The sequence below is a fragment of the Budorcas taxicolor genome, chromosome 18 (assembly GCF_023091745.1).
Source record: "Budorcas taxicolor isolate Tak-1 chromosome 18, Takin1.1, whole genome shotgun sequence".
NCBI classification, from domain to species: Eukaryota; Metazoa; Chordata; class Mammalia; order Artiodactyla; family Bovidae; genus Budorcas; species Budorcas taxicolor.
In genome coordinates, this window is record NC_068927.1 from 45,361,308 (window position 1) to 45,375,805 (window position 14,498).

At 51.2% G+C, this 14,498-nt stretch overlaps 1 protein-coding gene across 1 annotated transcript in view; it reads right to left on the reverse strand.

The window, feature by feature from the left end:
• PEPD (peptidase D) overlaps nucleotides 1-14,498 on the reverse strand; it is a 119,868-nt gene that overhangs the window by 82,276 nt on the left and 23,094 nt on the right. The window contains exons 5-7 of the mRNA XM_052656736.1: nucleotides 14,010-14,057; nucleotides 12,620-12,681; nucleotides 4,068-4,112 (exon numbers count right to left, since the gene is read on the reverse strand). Of these exons, the coding sequence (XP_052512696.1) occupies nucleotides 4,068-4,112; nucleotides 12,620-12,681; nucleotides 14,010-14,057 (155 nt within the window). The remainder of the gene's footprint in view (nucleotides 1-4,067; nucleotides 4,113-12,619; nucleotides 12,682-14,009; nucleotides 14,058-14,498) is intronic.

Below are 14,498 nucleotides of genomic sequence, written 5' to 3' on the forward strand. Positions count from 1 at the left end.
CTGAACAGGAAAGCAGAACCACAGCCTAAACTACAGAAGTGAGATGCCTGCTCTTATTAAGTTTCAACTTTTGACCTCCATGTTCCCACTGCAAAACCCAGCGCAAGGAAAGAAATGATCAGTTATGATCTCGTGTTTGTGGGGAAAGAAGAGTATGATTATACAGGAATTTATAAGAAATCAAAAATGTACTGCTCGAGTGAATGGAAAACAATAAAAGCAGTCACAGCAAGGAAGTGAATGACACCCAAGCATAAATGGGAAGGGAAGCTTCTCCTGTGCTAGGTAAGAGGCCTCCGAATCAGACTGGCTCTGGGAAGGATCCCAGATCCCCAGGCCAGCTGCCACCTGGGAGCTGGGGTGCGCGTGGGTGGCAGGGTGTGGTTCTTCCACCCCACCACACCCTAGCCTCACATGAGATCTATTCCAGGGGCTCCGAGCAGGTTAGGTGGGCAAGAATGAACCAACTGATAGCAGCTGACACTCAGGCACCCGCACAGCACAAGATGCTCCTCAGAGCCACAAGGGGCGGTATCTGAGCCTGGAGCCACTGGGCTGGGCTCAGCTCCGGGCTTTTTCTTGGGCAAATCACTTCCCTGTGCCTCAGTCTGCCCACCTGCAGCATGGGGATGATCAGAGTCCTACCTTATAACATAAATAAAATGTCTCTTCAAGTGAGGTGATGGGTGTCGAGTGCTTAGCACAGCACCTGGCACATAGGAAGCCTCAAAAGGTGCCAGCTGGTGGTCCAGGGGTTAGGAATTCACCTTCCAATGCATCGGACGTGGACTCAATCCCTGGTCGGAGAACTAAGATCCCACATGTGCGTGTTCCGTTGCTCAGTCGTGTCTGGCTCTGTGCAACCCTATGGACTGGAGCCCACCAGGCTCCTCTGTCCATGGGGTTTCCCAGGCAAGAATGCTGGAGTGGGTTGCCACTTCCTCCTCCAGGGGATCCTCCCAAATCAGAGGCTGAACCTGCATCTCCTGCATTGGCAGACAGATTCCTTATCACTGTGCCATCTGGGAAGCCATAATTCCCACTCATTGGGAGGCAACTAACCCTAGGTGCCACACACTACAGAGCCTGTGGGCTGCCATGAGGACCCAGCGCAGCCAAAGAAGAAAGCGACCGCCATTGCTATTAGGATGTGGTGTCACTTGACTTTTGCCCTCAGACTTTGAGCCATTCACCAAGGGAGACCACGTCTACTTTGCAGTGGAGGAAACTGAGGTGTGGTGTGTTATGCACTGAACACTGTGCTCCCCTCAAGTTTCTAGGTTGAAACCTATCTCCAATGTGATGGTCTTTGCAGGTAGCATCTTTGTGGGGTGCTTTAGGTCATGAGGGTGGAACCCTCACAAATGGGGATTAGCACCCTTATGAAAGACACCCTAGAGGACTCCTTTACCCCTTCTGCCATCTGGGGACACAACAGGAAGACGCCGTCTATGAGCCAGACAGTGGGTCCGGGCCTTGGCCTTGAACCTCCGTCTTCAGAGTTGCTTATAAGCCACTTGGTCTGTGGTAGTTGTCAGGCAGCAGGCATCTTCACGTCCATGCTGTGAGTTAGGCATTATATCCCCATTTTACAGATGAAGAAGCTGAGGCTCACAAAAGTAACTTCCCGGGCGGCGAGGGGGCATATAGGGGTGGGCTGGGGATAGAATTTAGATATGCCTGACTGGACACTTTTCTCATCAACCCAGGTAACTTCTCTCCGTGGGGCCAAGAGAAAGAGGGTGGTAAAAGCAGCCAGGACAAAGAGCCCAAAGACACACCAGTGAGCCATAATTTAACACCACAGAAGGCCAGCCTCTCCTGTAAATGAGGGGCCTGCCAGCCATCCCACCCCGAGTCCTTCCGTCAGTGACCAGAGAGGAGGGCGAGGGTGGTGACTCCCACAGAGCCCGCCAAGAATGACCACAGTCACTACAGAGGCCAGAACCCACGCTGCTAAACACACCCCTGAGGCCGTAAGCATGGTGTGACATTTCTAAAATAGCTCCATGGCCATCAAATGCCAAGTAAGTCCTCTCTGCTAAAGGGTTTAATAAGATCGGGAAGTAGTTTATCAGTGCAGGATCTACCTCAGAGCACTGGAAATGTCACTAGAATTAAAGTGCGCTTGTTCCAAAATTACGAACTAATGACTTGTCCCTTGGGAGATGCGAGGTGCACAACCCAGCCCTGGCCTCCAAAGCATCCAGAGTGTCAGCAGCTGTGAGGGATGTCACGGGGAGGAGTGGACACGGTTCCTGGGCATCCAGGATTTATTCTTCTGCCAGCTGCGGGTTACAGAAGGGCCGGGCATGTTACTTCATAAAAACAAGAAGAGATAGGGACTTCTCTGGTGGCCCACTGGCTAAGACTCTGCACTCCCAGTGCAGCCGGCCTGGGGTCCATTCCCCGTCAGGGAACTTGGTCCCACGGGCTGCAACTCAGAGTTCGCATGCTGCAACCGACAGCTCCTGCACGACGAAACTAAAGATTCCACATGCCGTAAGGGAGATCCCGCCTGCCGCAACTAAGACCCGGCGCTGCCAAATAAATACATAAATATTTTTAAAATAAATAAAAAGAAAAAAAAAAACAAGAAGAGGTGGCTGTGAACTGGCAGGACACAGGCCCTCATGCTCCAAGTGTGCGGCCGGGCCGGGCCGGGCACTGGGCCAGGGCTGCCAACAGAGCTGCTGGCCCGCCCGCCCCCAGCTCTCCCAAGGGTTGGTACCGATGCCAGTTGACAGCCCTCAGATCTTCGCCTCTGGCTCAGCTCTCTCCCACCGGCACCTGCCTCAAACTCAACACACCACAAACAAGTCCCTCAACTGCCACAGCACTGGCCCCCTCTCAGTGACACAACACCCAGAGCCAATCAGGACAAAAACCCAGAGTCACCTTCAACTGTGCCCTTCACTCGGGCATCAAGGCCAGTTCCTCTCAGGAGCGTTCTGTTTGCCTGCCCTTTACTCTCAACTCTGCCCCCTATCTGCCACCCCACCCCCCCAGCCACCTGGACCCTGCAGCAGCCTCCTAACTGGCAGCCTGCTCCCACTCCTGCCCCATGACTTAAAAAAATGCAAACCTGATCCCACCACTTTCCTGGTTCTACTGTCTCAAGACAAAGTCTGGGCGGACAGCATGGGCCATCCGGCCCCTGCCCGTCTGTCTGACCAACTTCAGGGGCCACTTCCACAGTGTGTGTCCCTAGGCTGGCCACACGGAGCCACCAAGCTTTCTTATCTCCAGCCTTTCAACAAGTGGCCCCTTGGCCTGGATCACGCTCTCCCTCCCCCCGGCTCTACACTGCCCCCAACCTCAGGAGCCGACCCGTGCTCACCCTTAGGCCACAGTGTGCCAAGCCCCAAGACTAGATGAGCACGGTCTCCCAGACAGACGGTGAACCTGACGAACGGCCTTAGGGTCAGACGGGAGGCACCCACACACCTCGCAGTCAGGGGATGATGTGACAAAGGCCCTGCCTCTCCTCTCTCCTACCTTCACAGTAAGTGCAGCCATATGACAAATAAAACAGGTTTTAGTGCTATGCAAGAGCAACTCGACAGCTTAGGAAAACTGGCAACAATCAGAGCTGAAGGGGCTCTTCTGGGACCCAACTGGAGGCACCTCGCCCTGCTGTGACCCCACAGAAAGAACACGGCAGGTAGGGGCTACCAGTACCAGCCAGGGAATAAAGCAGGCAACATAAGACCCATAGAAAGGAGGCCAACGAGTCAAGACATACATGTGACATGAGGAAAGCATGTTTACCTTTTGGGTAATGGAATTATGTGTGATGTCTATTTTTATCCCTCTCACTACTGACTTCAACTGAGCTATGTAAGTTTGGCTCCTTTATGGTAGAATTAATACAATTGACATTCAATGACTTGTGCCCTTCTGGAAAAACAGACCAACTGACAAAAAGAACAAAGCAGAAGAAGCTGAGAGAAGAGTTTCTAGGGACCAGCTTTTCTGAGGGGCTCCCTGAGACAGGGTGCGTGGGAACAGCGGGGTCTCTCCCTTTCCTGGGCTGAGCACAACAAACAACCACAAGCCATACTCACCACTCCACGATCTCTGGATGAAGAATGGTATTGTTGACATTGAACCTACAGAGAGAAAACAAGTCCATTAGTTCAATGGTCTACTCATCTCCCAGCAAGAAATACTTCATTCAAGACATATCAAGAGGGCATCCCGGGTGGCTCAGTGGTAAAGAATCCACCCGCCAATGCAGGAGACACAGGTTTGATCCCTGATCCAGGAAGATCCCACATCCTCCAGAGCAGCTAAGCCTGTGTGTCACGACTATTAAACCTATGCTCTAGAGCCCGGGAGCCACAACTAGTGAGCCTAAGTGTCCTAGAGTGCATGCTCTGCAGTAAGAGAAGCCACCGTAATGAGGAGTCCGTGCACCACAACGAGAAAGTAGCTCCCGCTAGCCACAGCTGGAGAAAAGCCTGTGCAGCGACAAAGACGCACCACAGCCAAAAATAAGTAAATAAGTGAGTAGAAGACACACCAAGAGAAGATCTGGTCAAGAGAACTTTAACTTCATGACTCTCTGGACAACAGCAGGACTGCTGCTCACTTCCTGCAGCAGTCGTGGCAGCTCAGGCCATGCTCTCCAGGTGCAGTCGGCTGGAGAACAAGCTGCCTGGCTGCAAAACACCATCTTCCACCCTCACAGACAGGTAGCATAGCCGCTTCCATCACGTGTACCAACATATATATAACAGAAGTCCCAGAAGAAAAGGAGAGTGATAGTGAAGCAGAATATTTGAAAATATCATGGCCAAAAACTTTCCCAATTTAATGAAAAACACCAGTGTTAATTTCCATAATGCTTAATGAATTCCAAGTAGGATAAACTCAAAGAGATCCAAACCGAGACACATAATCAAATTGTCAAAAGAAAATCTTAAAAGCAGTAAGAGAAAATAAATGTATCACATACAAAGGATCTTCAATAATATTAATGGCTGATTTCTTATCAGAAACTATGGAGGCCAGAAGACAAAATACAAGATGACAGAGAGAGAGAAAAAAAAAAATCTGTCAATCAAGATTCCATATCCAGCAAAGCTATGCTTCAGAAACGAGAGAAATTAAAACAGTTCCAGATTAATGAAAACTGAGAGAATTCATCACTAGAAGATCTAGCCTATAAGAAATATCAAAAGGGATCTTTCAGACTTTAGTGAAAGGAGTTACTAGAGAGTGACTAGGATCCAGATGAGAAGAAAAAAGGCAGGGGTAAAGTTAATTACATAGGTAAGTATAGAAACAGTGTAAATGCATTATTTGTTTGTAAGTCCTAGTTTTCTCCTATCTGATTTAAAAGACAATTGCATAAAGCGATAATTATGAACCTGTGTAGATCACCACAAGATGTATAAAGATGCAATCTGTATGCAATAACAGCACAAAGGAAGAGAGCATAGTTTCTGTGTACTATTGAAACCAGCTGCTATTAATGCAAAGTATATTATTATACGTTTAAGAGGTCATTTGTAATCCTCTGGGTAACCACTGAGAAAATAACTAAAATATACAGCAAGCAAAATAAAAAAGGACTCAAAACTGAATACTGCAAAAACCTCAAACACAAAGAATGAGAGTAATGGAAAACCTGAGAAATAAAAACAATATATGACACACAAAACTAAAAACAAAACGGCATAAAAAAGGTCTTCCTTGTCAGTAACTTAGATGTAAACGGATTAAAATTTCTAATTAGAAGACAAGGATTGACAGAATAGATGCAAAAAATAACTATATGCTCTAAAGGCATACGTTAGACTCAAAGACACAAGATGAAAGTGAAAGGATAGGAAAAGATGTATTATGCAAACCGAAACCAATACATGCATAGACTGGAATATTTTTCAGCCATAAAAATGAGCCAAGTACTGATTCATGCTACAATATGGATGAATTCTGAAAACACAGTAAGTGAATGAAGCCAGATATAGAAGGCCATGTACTGCAGGATTCCATTTATATCAAATGCTAAAGTAGGCAAATCTACAAAGACAGAAAGTAGATTAGTGGTGGGCAAGGGAATGATTGCTAATGGATATAGGGTTTCTTTATGGACGACGAAAATATTTTAAAGTTGACTGTGATGATGATTGCACAAATCTATATACATACAAGAAGCATTTAATTCTATAGTTCAAGTGAGTCAATCGGAAGGTATATGAATTATATCCTGACAAAGCTGTTTTTAAAAACGTACTGAATATATACACAATTAACTTTCTTACATACAAATTTTATTCTAATAAAACTGATTTATAAAACTTGTCAGAACAGAAATGGAAACAGACAAATCAACAAGCATGGTTTGAGATTTTCACATACCTCTTCTGAGAACAGAATAAGCAAACAGAGAAATCAGTAAAGGTGCAGAGGATATGAAGAATACAATTAATCAACTCAACTTCATTGACATACACGGAACATTACAGCCTACGTGCTGTCAACTATGCTCTCTTTAAGTGCACATGAAACATTTATCATAATGAACACATGTAGAAAGTTTCAACAAATTGCAAAGGGCTGAGACACAGAGAACATTCACTGATTACAACAGAATTAAACTAGAAATCAGTAACAGAAAGAAAAATATAAAATCGAAAATCGAGAATTAAGCAATAAACTTCCAAATATCTACTCTTCAAAGAAGAGATAGTAATAAAATTAGAAAATAAAAACATGAAATATCGTAACTGGTGAGCTGTGGCTAAAGCAGTGCTTAGAGGAAAATTTAAAGCTCTAAATGTAGATAGTAGAAAAGAACAATTGAAAACCAGTGATCCAAGCGTCTATCCCAGAAATGCCTTCTTTCTCAAGAAGCTAGAGAAAGAACAAACAAAATGTAAAGCGATCAGAAAGTTTTCAAAGCGAAAATCAATGAAATAGAAAGCAAACACGTAATTGAGAAAAACCAAGTTGTTCTTTGATAAAATGAACATAACTGGAAAGGGAACCCGAGAAACAAAACGATCAAGTTGGGGCAAATCCCTGACACTGGTGTCACATATGACTCAGAGCTCAAGCTGTCAGTGAGACAGCTGGGGAAGTGCAATGTAGCCCAGCACAATGTATGGGCCTCAGCAGAGAAGCCTTGGCAGGCCTCCGACCCTCGGGATTCCGAGTCCTGCTCCATCTCAAGCTAGGAGGTTGCACACAGGGCATACAGGGTTGTGACCAATCAGGAATTCTCCGGGGCTCAATGGTGTTTGAAAGCACCTATCTAATGCCTTGGTTGTGTAGCTAGTACCCCACTCCTGGCTGAAGAAGGGAAAGGGGAGAGGAGCGAGAAGGAGGCACTAGCAGGCTGAGAGGTTTCCAGGGTATGAAACCTTTCAGGATCCCTACCTAGAAAAATAAGACTACTTTCTGGGAAGCCAAGCAAAATGTTGCAGAATCAAGCCCTACTTGTGAAATATCAAAGCAACCACAGACAGCCAATGCGGCGCAGAGTGAAGAACAGAGAAGCACATGACATAAATAAAGACGGCAATGGAGACTCCGTCTCCCATTCTGCCAAATGTCACTTCGATGCGGGGAAAAGCCAGGGCCTATCTCTTCAAAAGCCAAACATGCCAATAAAACCTCACATGACAAAACATACATACACATACACACGTGCTCACACACACATACGAACAGCAAGGTGACCCAGCACAAAGACCCAGATGCAAACACACAGACACACACAGGCAGGCTTTTGCTTAGCAAAGAGGCACACGCAGACACACAGACAGATGTATACTCACAGACACGGGCAAATACACACAGACACACAAAGGCATACACTTAGACTAACAAAGGTCCAAATATACACACATACTGAAATACACAGATTCCCACACAGGCACACTCAGACACAAAAACACTCAGAGAAACACACTCAGGCACACACATAAGAGTCCAAAAGACATTCACTAAAGTATCAATTTTTAACTCAGGGTCATGAAATTGGAACGCTCCTTGCTTTTGCCTCTGTGCTAGTTAGACCTTTCTACAAAGAATATGTAATTATTATGTTAAAAAAAAAATGTCCACCAGAGTCCATGAGGGTGAGGAGTATCCTAGAAGCAGAGGATACCTCCCTGGTGGGCTCCACCTGTGGGCTAGATGATGCAAAGTGAGCAGTAGGGGCCCAGCCGGCCCTGCCCCAGCCCCCAGACTCCTCCCTACAGTTTCCAGCTTGAGCTTGGAGAGCAGGCCCCGAACAGGCCTCCCACTCCACCAACTCTGGGGGCTGGGGCGGGCTCTTGCCTCTTCAGGAGACTCATGGAAATTCCACAAGCCATAATCAGAACCTCAATCTGAACTGTTGCCTTGATACATAAGTTAACAGGAACCAGAAAGCCACTGGTCCCCACATCGCAGACTGGCATTTATTGTTACTGTCAAGTTTTAATAATGTCCTTCTACTTCTTGGGTTTAAAAATTCACATCTCTGAACATTAATATTCCTGCATTAATGACCCCCGAATTCAGCAATTTCATATTTAACTACTTATTTAAATGGAATTAATTTGTAACCGATTGTCTTCAAGTACGCAAGGCAATTTAAGTAAATGCCAAAAGATAAGAAATATGCTTATCCACAATGACCAGCTGATATAAAATATCGACCATATTTCTCTGTCAGACAATGGCATGAAACAAAGCGCTCTGTACGCATGGCCCCCGCCTGGGGCTCCCGGGCAGCCTGCCTGCCTCAGAAGCAATGGTCTCCAGCCAAGAAGGTGGCCCCCCCCACAGATAACCTCGTTCCCTTAACAGCTGGGGTCTGTTTCTCAGGAAAATCAAGTCTGCTCTCTCAGATTGCTAACAGACTTACCATGTCTGCCTTGGCGCCCAGGGTGCAGGAACCCTCTACAGCAGGCCACAGTGGTATGTGCGGCCCACGGGAAGAAGCCGTGTTTACTGCAGGGCTGTCCTCTCCACAGACCAGCCTTGGCTCTGCCCTCACCAGCACCTGGCAATGAACGCTGGACCCTATCCTGTGTCCAGAACCCCCGCGGGCCTGCTTCTCCTATACCTTCGTGGGAGCTATGGCCTGGGCCGGAGTCCAGCTCAGCAGGAGGCCTGCCCCCACCCTGCTCCCTTCAGCCCAGCAGAGCACACCCTCCTCCCCAGGAAGGACAGAGCCCCACCTTGCTTTAGCCTCTGCATTAAGAGTTCTCTACATGAGCATGTCACAATTATGTAAAAAAAAAAAACAAAACAAAAAAAACAAAGCCCACCAGAGCCCATGAGGGTGGGGAGTGTCCCAGAAGCAGAGGGTACCTCCCTGATAAGTCCAGGGGCCCCAGGCCATGGGGAGACCCCAGCACACGTCTACCACCCCCAACCCGCCTCTGCCTCCCTGCTCCTGGTCCTCTGCCGATGCCACCACTGTGATGCCTGGCACAAACCCTGCTGTGGGCCACAGGTGGCCTGGCCCTGACCTGGGAAGGCTGAGGGAGGCCTAAAGGCTCCCAGGATCAAACCCACAGTCCCCCACCCCCACCCCCACAAGGTGACAGGCCCGAGGCAGGCAACCCTGAGGAGCCACACCTGGAGACAAGGTCATAGGCCGACCACTCGGCTAGACCAGGGCCAGGAGGCTCGGGCAAGGGTGGACAGGTGAGGCTTCCGCCGCAAGCTCCCTCCTACCCCAAGTCAAGGGGTCAAGGTGGCAGCGGGTGGCCCATTAGGACAAATCGAGAGGCCAGATCCTGAACTTCTGCCAGAGGTCAAATAAGGATCTAAGGTGGGAGGGTTTACAGAGAAGTTCAAAATGGTTAAAAACAACATTCCAGGAATGAGCCACTTCATTAGGGCGGTGAGAAGTGACCGAGGATAGAAGCAGCTTAATACTGGAAACTAGGACGACAGCAAGATTCATCTTGCTTAGGAAACAGGCTATTATTATGCCCGAAAACAGCTGGAGAGGCTCGCAGCAGGCAGGTGAACTCGGTCACTGAGCTTTGGAGGACAAGGGCCCCTCCAGCCCGGCAACAGGGTCCGAGAGGTGGAGGAACTACAGTGCTGGCAGTGGGCTGGACTGCACCCAGACCCCAGGAAGATGAACATGACTTTTCCACAGGGAAGGCACTGGCAGGGGACCCGAGGTCGGTGACCACGGCGTGTGGGGTGAGGGCACCCAAACGGAGCAACCCCCTGAGGGCAGAGCTACATGAAGGGTGCCACACTGGGGTGTGGGGCCCAGAGGGAGGTGTGAGGGGACAGGACAAGGGTGAGCACTGCAGGTGGGCCTGGGGACCCCAAGGCAGGGAGGGCTCTCACCTGCAGCCAAGTCAGAAAACTCTACTGCCACGTGGGCATGGGCATGAATCCCCTCAGCGTGGGGGTGGCACTCAGCCCAGCAGTGAGGGGCCTGGGGAGTAGCCCATAGTCAGCCTGTCTGGACTGGACCATGGGTTGGAGAGGGCCCACCTAGTGCCTGAGAGCATGTGCAAAGATAAGGCAGGTCCTGGCTCTCCAAAGAGAGTCCCACAGTGAGGTGGCCAAGCACAGGCTCCTCTGGGCTCTTGGCAGGGACTGTGGGGAATCCGGGGGCAGGAGGGAACAGAGGCTGAGTCTACTCCATGGAGGGAGGGGTTGGTCCACAGCAGGAATCCTCCCAGGGGGAGTGGGGAGGGGGCCTCAGCTTTCACTGCTCATTGACAGTGACGATGTTGCTAGGGTCCCCTGCCTCTCCCCCTAGAAAACTTTAGGGAGTAGCCAGGAGCCACTCCAGCCTTACCACCTGTGCCCAGGGTGCTAAGGAGGCAATCTCCACAGCAGAGACCTCGGCTCAGGGGCTGGGCAAGCAAAGAGCCCACAGCCGAGAAGCCCGACAGCTCACTGACATCAGGGAATCCTGTCATCAGAGATCGTGAAGTCCACTGGCCCACTACACAGCTAGGGAAACTGAGGCTTGTAGAGGCAATGGGGCATGATGGGGTTTGCTCATGGGTAACTGTTTACTAAGCACTGGCGCCATGCCAGGCTCTGGATGAGTGGGGTCTCATTTCATCACGTGGCAAGCCCTCCCTCCTCCCAGCTTGGGGCCCTCCCCACGAGGGAGTGACCCACGCTGAGGCCAGAGGGGCCAGCCCGCGGGACCAGAGATATTCCATGGTGCTGGCAGAGGCAGGTGAACAGGGCATGGGAGCTCTGGCATCGGGCGGCGCTGGGGGAGCAGGGGAGGCTTGGGACGGGAAGCAGCTGGCTGCGCCCGCACTACCCTCTCAAGGGCCTGGGGAAGAGACGGCGGCTCCGCGGCCAGCATCTCAATGAGCTGGGCTAATCACCGCTGGTGTGGGAGGAAGGCCGCTCTGGGGAACTCCCAAGAGGATGCGGAGATTCATGCAATGAAAAGCAGCAAACCTGATACCCGCTCCCCCGACCCCGCCGCTCTTATCATTGGGGGAAGTGATACATATTTATGAGCTCATAATCCCTGCTAATCACCTGACATCACACATACGCACAAACTCCCATGGCTCGGGCTCATACATAGTTATAAGGCGCTTCCTCTGCCACCGCCGCGGTCCACCAAAGGACGACAGGGGACGCCCTGGTGCAGAGCACGGGAGGTGCAGGAGGGGCTGGGGCCCGAGGAACAGGCCAGCGAGCCGGCCACACTCGGCAGCCCCAAGGGGTAGGTGCTTTCCTCAAGGGCTCGCTTGCTGCAGCCTAGGGCCCCGCAGATACCCCCGTGCCAGGGCCAGTCAGCAGCCAGCCCAGAGACACAAGGGTGGCTGGCCGGCCACATTCTTTGGGGGGCCAGGGTGTGAGGGTGGTAAGGCGGGCTCTCTGTGCCCAACATCTGCCCTCCTGTGTGTAGAGGCCTAAAGGGGGGAACAGGGCTCCAGGGCCCCGCCTGGGGCTACACTGTGAGTGAGGGCAGGAAAGGCAGGGGCCCCTGCCTGGGACTGGGGCAGTAGGGGGCACAGAAGAAACCTGTGAGCCAGACTGGGGGAGGTTCATCAGCCAGGAGCGAGTGGAGGGGGCTGATAAGAATGAAGAGAAGACTACAGGTCAGAGCAGGTCCCTGGGGGAAAACAGCCGCCCACTGCGTGTGCTTGGCCCCGAGTGTGCCCGGCCCCCTGAGTGTGCACGGCCCCGAGTGTGCTCCGCCCCGAGTGTGCACGGCCCCCTGAGTGTGCACAGCCCCCTGAGTGTGCCCGGAGGCCAGGGCTCCCTAAGCACTCGGTCGCTGGTGCTTTGATGATGGAGCTCCATGGGGAAGTAGCGTCGGTCCTTAAAGTCAAACTTGAACTGAATGTAAGAAAACTTTTTTCTAAGCATTTCCTCAAAAGTACCAAATTGAGCCCCTTTCTATAAATATCCTTCTGGTTTTTGTTTTTTCTTTTTAACATTTTGGCCATGCTCTGCGGCATCTGGGATCTAGCTCCCTGATCAGGGATAGAACCCATGCCCTCTGCGTTGGAAGCAGGGAGTCTTAACCAGTGGACCGCCAAGGGAAGTCCCCTGCTTGTGTGTTTTGTGTCTAGTTTATATAAACAGACTGGGTCAGGCCTGCGGGGAAAGATGTGAGCTGATGGAGTAGGAAGACGGTTCCTGGAGCCCCAGGACTCACTTGCTGATGCCCTCGAAGGAGGCCTCCCTGCAGATGCTGCCGCTGTCGGTGTTGACGCCGCGCTGGGGAGAGAGACGGAGAGTGAGGGCAAAGGCCTGCCACACGGGGCCTTGCGGGACTGGGTAAGGACCGGGAGCCCCCACCCTGGCCCAGCCAACCCATCCCTTCCTGAAAGGCCAGGCCCCAGCAGAAGGGCAACCCTCCTTTCTTTGCTGTAGCTTGAAAAGCAGAGGAAACCAAGGTCTCCTCAGTCCAAGCACTTTGCTGACCCCGGCTCGGGCTGCCTGGGACCACCTCTGGCCACAAGCCCCCGCCCCCAAGCCTGGCCCATCTCCCTTGCACACGTGTGTGTGCACAAACACTCCTCACAGTGTCCCGAGAACACTGTCAAATCTGACCCTGCCAGAGATGCCGGTGTGACCCGACTCGGGAGGGATGGGACTTTCCCGGTGACGCTGGGACCCTGCTACATTCCTCTCCTTTCCCTAATTGTAAGGAGACTCCAAGTAGAACTCAGACGGGGAAGGAGAGAAAACAAAAGACTCAGAGGAAAATGTGCTGTCCCCAGAGAGGCCAGGCCTTTTAAATCCCCCTTTAATTCTTCCTCAAGACCTTCAGGTGGATGTCTGATTGCGTCCCTCCAAATAAAACACACTGGACCCCCTGTGACCACAATCTTAACTTCTCTTCTCAGCCATCAAAACAGCAGCGTGGAAAAAAGAGACCATGCCAAGTGCTAACAAAAATAACCTAGAAAAAACTGTTCCTGTAAAAATCAATTAACAAAGGAGAGAAGGGTCACTTTCTGTACACTCTTCATATTGGAAGCTCCCCAAGGCTGAAGAAGCGCATGAAAGCAGGCTTCTTCTCGGAGCCGTTTCACAGCCCCAGCATTCCCACCCCGCTGGGGGGCACTGTGCGCTCCTGCCAGCTGCAGGCTGCCGCAGGTCCTCTATCATTCGGCCCCCCGGGGCCAAAATCTGATGCCACACAGCCCAGCACCTTCATGGGCTGATGCGAAGGGTGTGTTTTTCCAAATTCTGTCAACAATGAGGGAGACACAGGGTGGAAGCAAATTGATAAACAAACCCCGAGAGCTCAACCTGACCCAACTACATCCTCTAGTTGGGTTTTAACTCTTGGAGCACGCACGGCGCCTCGTCCACAGTGGCCTCAGGACAGGACGCGGCCCAAGGCAACTGGAGAACTGAGGGTGTGATCCTGGACTCGACTGGTAACCCAGACCGAGGTGTCGCTACTGATCACCAGTGATTGCTGTTCTCGGGTTTCCATCCCACCCCAGGGCCCTGACCTCTGCAGAGTCAAGCAGCTCCCCAGAGCCCCTCTCCATACACAGACACTGCCTGGTCCTTCAACACCAGCCACTTACCAAAGTGAGGAGCACAGAGGGGCTCCGGGATGTCAGAACACTGGCGATCTGAAAGGTCAGAAAGAAAACACCCACTTTAGTGCCACCGCATGAAGCCTAATGGAGGTGCCGTACCGGGGTTATTAAGGGCTGACAACTCACACTGATCAAGCACATCCTTCAAACGGGAACCTTACAGAGAATAAGGACTTCAGAAAGCCACGGAGCTATCAGGGGGCAGAGAAGGGTTCAAGCTTAAACCTGGCATGCTTCCCCATGTGCTGCCCAGCTTCTGGGACCCACGTGGACCCCAACTCCAAACAGCCAGACCCACCTACCCGCCAAGGGCAGCACCCCTGTTCATTTGCCTGGTTCCTTGCAAAAGACCCATTCCAGCCAGCTCTTAGGCACCGGACCCACCCGGCTCTGGTCCCCTGGGTGGACACCCGCCTCCCAGCCCCCATTCATCTCCTTGACCACATGGACTCAGCCACTCCCGACCCCACATCC